Source organism: Mytilus edulis, chromosome 1 (genome assembly GCF_963676685.1).
Source record: "Mytilus edulis chromosome 1, xbMytEdul2.2, whole genome shotgun sequence".
Taxonomy (NCBI): Eukaryota; Metazoa; Mollusca; class Bivalvia; order Mytilida; family Mytilidae; genus Mytilus; species Mytilus edulis.
In genome coordinates this window covers 81,377,768-81,389,397 of record NC_092344.1, presented here as the reverse complement: position 1 = coordinate 81,389,397, position 11,630 = coordinate 81,377,768, and the positions used below count along the sequence as shown (strand labels likewise).

The following is an 11,630-nucleotide window of genomic DNA, read 5'->3' as shown; positions in this document are numbered from 1 at the left end:
GAGAAATAGGTTACAATGGTTACATGCATGGAGAAATAGGTTACAATGGTTACATGTATGGGAAAATCAGGTTACAATGGTTACATGCATGGAGAATCAGGTTACAATGGTTACATACATGACATACATGGGGAATCAGGTTACAATGGTTACATACATGGAGAATTTGGTTACAATGGTTACATGCATGGAGAATCAGGTTACAATGGTTACATACATGGGGAATCAGGTTACAATGGTTACATACATGGAGAATTTGGTTACAATGGTTACATGCATGGAGAATCAGGTTACAATGGTTACATACATGGGGAATCGGGTTACAATGGTTACATACATGGAGAATTTGGTTGCAATGGTTACATACATGGAGAAATAGGTTACAATGGTTACATGTATGGGAAAATCAGGTTGCAATGGTTACATGCATGGAGAATCAGGTTACAATGGTTACATACATGGGAAAGTCGGGTTACAATGGTTACATGCATGGAGAATCAGGTTACAATGGTTACATATATACATGCCTGGGGAATCAGGTTACAATGGTTACATTCATTGGGAAGTCAGGTTACAAAACTATGTCCACCATGATGGCCCTATGTGTCCATCATAATACTCCCTGTTGCTAATTAATACACAAGGTATTAATCAAAAACTAGTCAAGGATAAAGGGAAATCATGACTGCATTGAAGTGTTAAAATTACATAACCTACAGGTAAAGTGTCTCAGGTAAAATATGTGTTTGTCAAATTTAATTTCTGTGGTGATTATGACCAGAAAATTGAAAAAATAAAATGAAATAATACAACTAGTTGAACCAGAGACATATAAAACACATATAGCCTTATAACATTTTTTTTTAAATGTCTTGTGACTTTGTTTTGATGTTAAATTTTTTTTTTTAACTTCTATCAATTTATGTTATTTTTTACAAGTACTTTTTGACAACTGAAGATTAAATGAATGTCATCTTCATATATAATGCAAACTTTCACAATACCTGTCTTTTTCTATTGAAAGGTGTTTCAAAAATCAATTTTCTAAATTCAAAATTGTTTATACTAAGAGAGACGGATCTGCATTTAACATTGTTTAACAAATGTTTAAGATAATATCTTTAGGACTTATTTTAAATATAATTTAGGCAATTCATTATTTCTCTATTGAATAAATATATTCAACATATATTTATTACAGCAAAATTTCATAATATTTTGTATTGTCATATATCTGAGACTACTAGACAAGTATCTTTAAATAGTCTAATTCATTCAAGTCCCTGCAGTTATTACAATGTATTAACTTTATCTAAAAGGTCTGGTTTTAAGTGAAATATTCTTGGCAAATGTATACAAGATTATATGAATGTAGGACAGAGAGTCACAGCTCAAAATTTCACGGACAAAAAAATCACAGGACAAAAAGTCACAATTCAGTTTTGAGATTATTTTTCTTTGAATAAGAAAACACTTCAAAAAAAATTTTGTATTTGCCTTGAAGTTTAATATATGAAGCAACTTTGTAATTAAAATGTATTTAATAAATGTCATTAATAATTATCAAATAATTGTTTATGAAAAAAAAATGCCAAAGTGACTTGGTACTTTAAATTGGTTCATTTTGCCAATAAATATATCCTTTGCATGTTTAAAATTTAATACATTTTCATTATCAATGTGTATATATATGTATCATGCCAGTCCAGCAGTTTCGACAATATAATACACAAGAGAAAAAAAATATGATTTTATTAATAGACCATAAAAATGTCACAATCTATAGACATGGTAGAAGTGTATTTATTTTTTCTGAAGACAAATTTTGGTTATTAACTGACAGATATTAGCCAAACTGACGATAACATACTTGATTTTCAATTGTTTTAAAAAGCAAGAAAATTTTTCATTAACTAGTTTCTTTTCATAATGCAATTAAGATTCACTTTATTCTGAGAGCTAAGAAAAATATGATAAAAAAAAATAATGAGCGATAACAAAAATTAATGAGCATTTATACAAATTTGATATTCCACCGCAGTATCTACTGTACTGTTTAAACTGTTTATTCAAAATACACTCGGACGCAGATTTCCTGGCACCGATTTCCTGCATAACAGGAGCGACAAAGAATGTAGGACAGAAAGTCACAGGACAAAAAGTAATAGACAAAAAGTCACGGACAATAAGTGACAGGACAAAAAGTCACAATTATTTTTTTCTGGCTATTTTCTTTGAATAAAAAACGCTTATTTCTACAAAAATATTTTGGTATTTTTTTTTAACTATTGTATATATAAACCAACTTTGTAAACAAAATTTATCCAAAAAATATCAAAGATGATTAGATAATTGTTAAAAAAAAAAATGTGAAAGTGGCTTGACACTTTAATGGCTTCATTGTGCCAATAAATATATCCTTTGCATGATTTTTATTAAATAAATAATCATTTTTCAAGTATAATGACACATTTCCTTAACTTTAATATGAATATATGAATTAAACAGTGAATACATCACTTACATATTCAAACAATTGGCAACAAATTATTTGTGACCTTTTGTCATGTGACTTGTTGTCCTATCTTTGTGACTTTATGTCCTGTGACATTTTGTTCTGTGACTTTCTGTCCGTTTACTGAGACAAATACACATAAATTTACAAATAACATAGATAGCGAAATGAGTAGAATACATAAAATGAAACAGTAAAAATATTTTTTTAACAAAACAAAATATATACTAAATCTTTTGACCAGATCGCAAAAAGTCTGTGCAATCTGTAAAGTTTAAATAACCATGTGATCAATATATTAAGATATGTGCATTAGGTTGGTTCTAGAACACCCAGACAAAGTCCTAGTAATATTCCTTATTATTCCCAAAACTCAAACTAATTACTTATATACAATCTTTGTTGATAGCTAGAAATATCTTATTCATCAAATTTGTCTGAAATTTACTGAAATAATTTAACACAATTAAATCTTTATCAAAAATTGAGAAATACTTTGTTTATTGAATTCATTTGTTATAATAGTTTAATATTGTTTTAGTTTTTTTATTATTCAGTTTATGCCTCATTTGTTGTTTTTATTTTGACTTGGGACATCGTAACTGTTACAACTATCCTAAGACCCCAAAATTCAAACATATATCTTATCTTAGAAGACTTTTTTAAGACTAATTAAGATGTGTCCTAAGACCAATACATGTATACCATGTATACAGGTTGAAAACATACATATGAAACCACAGCACAGGGAATCTGATGTTTTTGCGCCAAAGAAGAAGCCTTTTAAGCACCAGATATTTAACCCATTTTAGTGAAATTTAAAAATGTCAATGACCATTTTAGAGAAATATTTTAACCCATTCTAATAAATAATGTATGATCAATAAAAAACTTGAATAGACTCAAGACAGCACTATAAAACATATCTTGTCCATTAAAATACAGCACTAAAAGTCTAAAAGGTTAAATCAAATGTTAAAAGTCTGTTCTACCCTGATATTTATATATCCTATGAGAAAGTACATATGGGCTCTGCATGAATATACTCCCTGTACAATACTATTCATAGAATTGCATACGGAACTGTTCTTTCTCTTTATCTTGTCTAGAATGTGGTGCACATTCCTGTATACTTTGTAATTTTAAATATGTTGTTGTTTGAAATTTAATAATAGTATCAAGGAAAATGTAAATAGCTGGGTGACAACTATAAAATTGCTCATTATAATGGGCATGGAAAGACTCTGGACCATTAATTGGTTGCTTTGAATTACACTCCCAAAGCTTAAGTGGGAATATAGAATCTTCAGTTCTTCCCAGTTTCTTCTAAGAGATAATCTGCGAATTCGATACATCTCTTATTGTATTTCCATGATGAACATATAAACAACTTAAACATTAAACCAGTATAAATTATTGTTCATGGTTATAGTGAGGCTAGTATTATTCAACCAGGGTCAGCTTTCACTAAAATGGACTATACAAAATACAGGAGAACAGAGTAATCACACGCTAAAATGGGCTCTAATGTAGTCGCTAAAAGATTCCCTAGTAGTCTTTTTTTTCTCTCGCTAAAATGTCCTGTGCCCAAGCCTGTATTATGTGGTAATAAGCATTGTGTATAAGTTTCATAACATTTGGTTGAGGCAAACTAATGTAAGAGAACGGAAAAAAACTTGCAATTAAATGCTAACAAATTTGGATTTTATGTTACTTTAGGGGGATACCTTATTTGTAACCCCAAGCCATTCAGTGAAGTCAATAACTACCATCATGACCATTAAATTTTCAATTGTTTATTGGATATGGTCAGTGGGTATTTATGTCTCTGATATGGTTGATTGAACATGATAATTTGCAATTTGCTCAAAGTCATCAGTCATGTGTAATGTGCTGATTATAAAGTAATTTAATTACAAAGTCATAATATCTGTAAATATCAAACTTTTTATTTATGGGTTTATATGCTTTTCTTTTCTTACATCATAGAATAGAATATAATAGAATAGAATAGTATAGAATATTTTTATTTCCCAAATTACAGGGCCATTAAGGGCATAAAATCAGATACAATTGATTTACATAATTGGTAACAACAACAATAATAGTCAAATGTAAATATATATTTAGTATATAAGCATTGGGCAGAAGCAGAACCAAAACCACATATATATTGTGAATAATTAAAAGAATGAAATTACATTATATGCATTCATTCTCAAATCGTTTACTAGTACTTGACTTATATTCAATATGTATACCTGATCCCCTTAATTCAAAACGGTCTCAAATATAATTTTTCCATAAGAGTTAAATTTTCTTGGGTAAGAGCCATAACAATTTATAAGATTTATTTAAATTTTTAAAATTATAACAATTGTGAGAAATGTATTTAAAAAAATCTTCCCTCTGAATATCAAAAAGAAGGCATTCTAACAAAAAATAAAGCTCATCTTCAACTTCACCAATTGAGCAATTTGAACAAAGACTCTCAGATCTTTCTCAAATGTTTTCATATATGCATTCTGTGCTTCTAAAACACTGATTTATGGTAATTAGTTTTAAAACTTTGTTTCTAGTGCAACAAGACAAGTCCTTTGCTGTATTTGTAAGCACCAATTACTACCAAAACATTTTAAGTCCCATCATGTTTAACCAACTATGTTTAAAAGTGTCGGATCCAGAGATTTTCATAAGTGGGGCCCACTGACTGCCTAAGATGGGCCCACTCCAGTCATGCTTCAGTGATTCCCTATATCATCAACCATATTTATCCCAGAAAAGTGGGGCCCTGGCCCCTGAAAACCCCTCTAAATACGCCTCTGAAGTCCCAGTTTCTTCTAAAATTTCCAAAATAGAATCCTGTGACTTTCTTTCCTGCATTCTTAAAGGAGATTGCATTCATAATGCTATAAATTAAAATTATTTAATGCGGTCTTCTTAACTTTCAGCTTACAGCTAACAATTCTACCATACAACAAATATAGTTGACCTATTGCTTATATTTAAAGAAAAACTGACCAAAACACAAAAACTTAACACTGAGCAATGAACTGTGAAAATAAGGTCAAGGTCAAATAAAACCTGCGCTACTGGCATATAAATCATAAAATATTTCATACACCAAATCTAGTTAATCTAATGCATATAGCATTAGGAAAAAAATACCAAAACTCAATTAAAAACTTTAACTTTGACCACTGAGCCATGAAAATGAGGTCAAGGTCAGATGACACCTGTCAGCTAGACATGTACACCATACAATCATTCTATACACCAAATAGTAGACCTAATACATACAGCATAAGTAATACAGACCAAAACACAACAACTTAACTATAACCACTGAACCAGGAAAATGAGGTCAAGAACATTGGACATGTGACTGACGGAAACTTCCTAACATGAGGCATCTATATACCAAGTATGACGCTTCCAGGTCTTCCACCTTCTAAAATATTAAGCTTTTAAGCACTTAGCTAACGCCGCCGCCGCATCCCTATAAAAATTAACAATTACAGAGAGGCAAAGACTGATTATCTTATCAACCACTTCTTCAACAATCTGTTTATTCTTGTTGAATTTCACATGTGTATAACATATTTATAGTTTTGATATAAGTTAAACAAATTTAAAATTTCATTATAATGTCTTTAAACCTTTCAATATAAAGGGAATGGTTTTATTTTAGGACTAACCTTTTTTTAGGGTTTATTTTAATACAAAGTTTTTTTTTTCAATAAATACGTACATGAATACAAGGACACACTCTAATTTTAATTCAATAATTTTGATATTAATTATATTTATTTTTCTAACCTATTTGATTTACATTTGAACATGTCATGCATGTTGAAGATATTTACAACTTTCCATTTGAAACAAATAATTATATAGATATATATGCCATGCAAATATGAAATATGAAATGACAGAAACATATAATGCATATATTATATGTCTCTAGAATAGACAATATGTAAGATGTAAACATTTATAGATTAGGTATTAATCTGAGTTTGAATTATAAGTAATAAACAAGGTTAAGATTGTAAGTTATACCCAGAGTTTAAATAATATGTAATAAACAGAGTTTGGACTGTAGGTTATAAACAGAGTTTAAATTATAAGTAATAAACATATTGATACATGTATAATGTTACATTGGGGAAGATGTTTATTAATTCATTAATTTTAAGGCAAGTTTAAAAATTGAATAGCATTATATAAAAAAGTTAGACTAAAATAATGAGTAGAAGATGTTGTTTCAGGTTTTTTTACTGTTCAAGATCAACAACCAGCATATTGTTAATTTTATTTGGATGATCATTGTCAACACAAAAAAAAAACACCATCATAATCAATTAACATTTATGAATTCAGATAAAACACTGAATTATTCAAAAGAATGTTCCCAGGCTAAATGTGATTCCGTAATTGGTCTTGACATGGACATTAACAAAGTCCTTCTACTAAGGGAGTTTAACAACTCGACTAAGTTGGTCCTGAGACTACTGTGTTATACTGTCGCAGAATTTTTTTTTTTATTTTACTCACAGAAGACACCAAGTCAGTTCAGATTGTACGTGCATAAGACTTTTTCAAACAGATTTATCATAAAGTATAAAATATGTCGGGACAATAACAGACTTTTAAGTTATGACCTTGAAAAGCACATTTAGAGTATGTTGAGACAAACTCATACCCAGTCTTCCCATTGTGATATGGAATCTTGTGGTACAATTTCAGAGAGATCCATACAATAACACACAAGTTATGGTCCAGACACTACAAAATTGCTTCCCCCCCCCTTATTTCTAAACCTTTGGTACCATAAACCCCGAAATCAATCCCAACTTTTTCTTTGTGGTATTGAACCTTCTTGTAAAATTTCATAGAGATGCAGGCCCGTAGCCAGGAATTTCAAAAGGGGGGTTCGTTTGACTCAAAAACTCGACTTTAACAGTCACAATTCGAACAGAACATTGACTTTAACAGTGCTTATTTGTTTTCAAGGGGGGGTTCGTCCGAACCCCCCGAACCCCCCTGGCTACGGGTATGAGATGCATTCATTAAACTTAAGTTTTTGTCCGGAAACCAAATGTGTCTTTGTACGACGCAGACGACGACAACATCACCCAATATACAGTGATATAGGACGCAAAATATTTTTTTGCGGTCGTATACAAACTTGTTTTAAAAAAAAGTTTGTATTTTAAGAAATATATGATTAAAATTTAATAGATTTACTTTTGACAAGGCGTATGAACAATTATTATGACGGTTAATTAACCCAGAAGAAACTCAATAAACGTAAAATCTAAAATTTATGAAAATCTAAAGGGAGTTCATGCAGATATGAACTGAGACATATAATTCTATATTATATGTCTCTGATATAAACAATTCAGCAGAAGTTCTTGCAAGTCAATGATAGCATTCTTGAGTTATTGTTCGAAAACTTGAAGATCCCTCTTTTTTAATGATAATTTAACCCCATAACTCAGAAACATAAAATCTAAAATTTATTTCATATGAAAGGAAGTTCACATCAAAAGATAAACAAATCACCATGTAATTAACCATTGTAACCCTCATTCTCCATGTATGTAACCATTGTAACCCTCATTCTCCATGTATGTAACCATTGTAACCTGAATCCCCATGTATGTAACCATTGTAACCCTCATTCTCCATGTATGTAACCATTGTAACCTGAATCCCCATGTATGTAACCATTGTAACCAAATTCTCCATGTATGTAACCATTGTAACCTGATTCCCCATGTATGTAACCATTGTAACCCTCATTCTCCATGTATGTAACCATTGTAACCTGAATCCCCATGTATGTAACCACTGTAACCCTCATTCTCCATGTATGTAACCATTGTAACCTGAATCCCCATGTATGTAACCATTGTCACCAAATTCTCCATGTATGTAACCATTGTAACCTGATTCTCCATGCGTGTAACCCTTGTAACCTGATTCTCAATGCATGTAACCATTGTAACCCGACTTTCCCATGTATGTAACCATTGTAACCTGATTCTCCATGCGTGTTACCATTGTAACCTGATTCTCCATGCATGTAACCATTGTAACCTGACTTTCCCATGTATGTAACCATTGTAACCTGATTCTCCATGCATGTAACCATTGTAACCTGATTCTCCATGCGTGTAACCATTGTAACCTGATTTCCCATGTATGTAACCATTGTAACCTGATTTTCCATGTATGTAACCATTGTAACCTGATTCTCCATGCGTGTAACCATTGTTACCTGATTCTCCATGCATGTAACCATTGTAACCTGACTTTCCCATGTATGTAACCATTGTAACCTGATTTCCCATGTATGTAACCATTGTAACCTGATTTCCCATGTATGTAACCATTGTAACCTGATTTCCCATGTATGTAACCATTGTAACCTGATTTCCCATGTATGTAACCATTGTAACCTGATTCTCCATGCATGTAACCATTGTAACCCAACTTTCCCATGTATGTAACCATTGTAACCTGATTCTCCATATATGTAACCATTGTAACCTGATTCTCCATGCGTGTAACCATTGTAACCTGATTCTCAATGCGTGTAACCATTGTAACCTGATTTCCCATGTATGTAACCATTGTAACCTGATTCTCCATGCATGTAACCATTGTAACCCAACTTTCCCATGTATGTAACCATTGTAACCTGATTCTCCATGCATGTAACCATTGTAACCTGATTCTCCATGTGTGTAACCATTGTAACCTGATTCTCCATGCGTGTAACCATTGTTACCCGACTTTCCCATGTATGTAACCATTGTAATCTGATTCTCCATGCATGTAACCATTGTAACCTGACTTTCCCATGCGTGTAACCATTGTAACCTGATTCTCCATGCGTGTAACCATTGTAACTTGACTTTCCCATGTATGTAACCATTGTAACCTGATTCTCCATGCGTGTAACCATTGTAACCTGATTTCCCATGTATGTAACCATTGTAACCTGATTCTCCATGCATGTAACCATTGTTACCCAACTTTCCCATGCATGTAACCATTGTAACCTGATTCCCCATGTGTGTAACCATTGTAACCTGATTCTCCATGCGTGTAACCATTGCTACCCGACTTTCCCATGTATGTAACCATTGTAACCTGATTCTCCATGCATGTAACCATTGTAACCTGATTCTCCATGCGTGTAACCATTGTAACCTGATTCTCCATGCATGTAACCATTGTAACCCAACTTTCCCATGTATGTAACCATTGTAACCTGATTCTCCATGCATGTAACCATTGTAACCCAACTTTCCCATGTATGTAACCATTGTAACCTGATTCTCCATGCATGTAACCATTGTAACTTGACTTTCCCATGTATGTAACCATTGTAACCTGATTCTCTATGCATGTAACCATTGTAATCTGATTCTCCATGCGTGTAACCATTGTAACCTGATTCTTCATGCGTGTAACCATTGTAACCTGATTCTTCATGCATGTAACCATTGTAACCTGACTTTCCCATGTATGTAACCATTGTAACCCGACTTTCCCATGTATGTAACCATTGTAACCTGATTCTCCATGCGTGTAACCAATTGTAACCTGATTTCCCATGTATGTAACCATTGTAACCTGATTCTCCATGCATGTAACCATTGTAACCCAACTTTCCCATGTATGTAACCATTGTAACCTGATTCTCCATGCATGTAACCATTGTAACCTGATTCTCCATGCGTGTAACCATTGTAACCTATTTCTCCATGTGTGTAAACATTGTAACCTGATTTCCCATGTATGTAACCATTGTAACCTGATTTCCCATGTATGTAACCATTGTTACCTGATTTCCCATGCATGTAACCATTGTAACCCGACTTTCCCAGGCAGTTTACAATTTTTTACTGGATTCTCCATGGACAGCCATGCATGTACAGTTTTCAACATAAAGTCACTATTGCATATATATCATTTACTTAAGGTCCATGTGTGTAACCAATGTAACCAATGTAACCATTGCTTCAATGAGGGTAACAAAACAAGATACCTATATTCGGGTGCACATTTTGTGCCATATCTATTGATAACTTTGTCATCTTGATGACATATCGGCGTCAATGAAAACGTCAAATATTATCGAAAAATATAAACATTAGAGGAGTGCCGAGTAACAGACGTCACATCCGCTCGTGATTAATTTCATTTTCGATTTCAGCAATCCTTAACTTAGTCAACATTTCTGCTGTTCATTCAAACAACGTGGCATAGAAACACTGTTAAAACATTAGATCTTTTATAACTGAATTGGATTGACAAAAAGTGTACATTTAGGAATGGCATTGAAAAGAATAAATAAAGAACTTCAGGATCTAAGAAAAGACCCTCCTGCACAATGTTCAGCAGGTCCAGTAGGAGATGATTTGTTTCATTGGCAAGCTACAATAATGGGGCCTCCGGACAGTCCTTATCAAGATGGAATATTCTTTCTGACAATTCACTTTCCAACTGACTATCCGTTTAAGCCACCTAAGTTGAGCTTTACAACAAAAATTTACCACCCTAATATAAACAGTAATGGCAGCATTTGTTTGGATATACTTAGATCACAGTGGTCACCAGCACTTACTATTTCTAAAGTACTATTATCAATTTGTTCATTACTCACAGATCCAAATCCTGATGATCCATTGGTGCCAGAAATTGCAAATGTGTACAAGACAAACAAAGAAAAGTACAGGAAACATGCAGAAGAATGGACTAAAAAATATGCACATTAAACTGATCATGTAATCCTGAAAGTGTTAGATTTCATATTGTTATAACCTTTGTTTTGACATTAAGTATTGTAACTGTGTTAATGTTTTAAAAAAGACTATCATTCACAGATGGTCACTTATATTAGACAGTCATGTTTGTAGATCCTAGTAAATGACAATAGTATAGTGAACGCTCGAGAGAATGTGCGATATTGCATAAAGATATTATTCCAAAATGTCTTAAAACTGGGAACAGTATATCTAAAATTTAGTATGAAATTCTATAAAACAATGCTTCAATTAATTAGTTCAATGTATGTACATGTATACATACATTT

At 32.3% G+C, this 11,630-nt stretch overlaps 1 protein-coding gene across 1 annotated transcript; it reads left to right on the top strand.

Moving 5' to 3' along the window:
• The first annotated feature begins 10,869 nt into the window (after positions 1-10,869).
• On the top strand, positions 10,870-11,313 carry LOC139486105 (ubiquitin-conjugating enzyme E2-17 kDa-like). The gene has a single exon (XM_071270852.1). The coding sequence runs from the start codon at positions 10,870-10,872 to the stop codon at positions 11,311-11,313; it is 444 nt and encodes a 147-aa protein (XP_071126953.1).
• Positions 11,314-11,630: the final 317 nt, after the last annotated feature.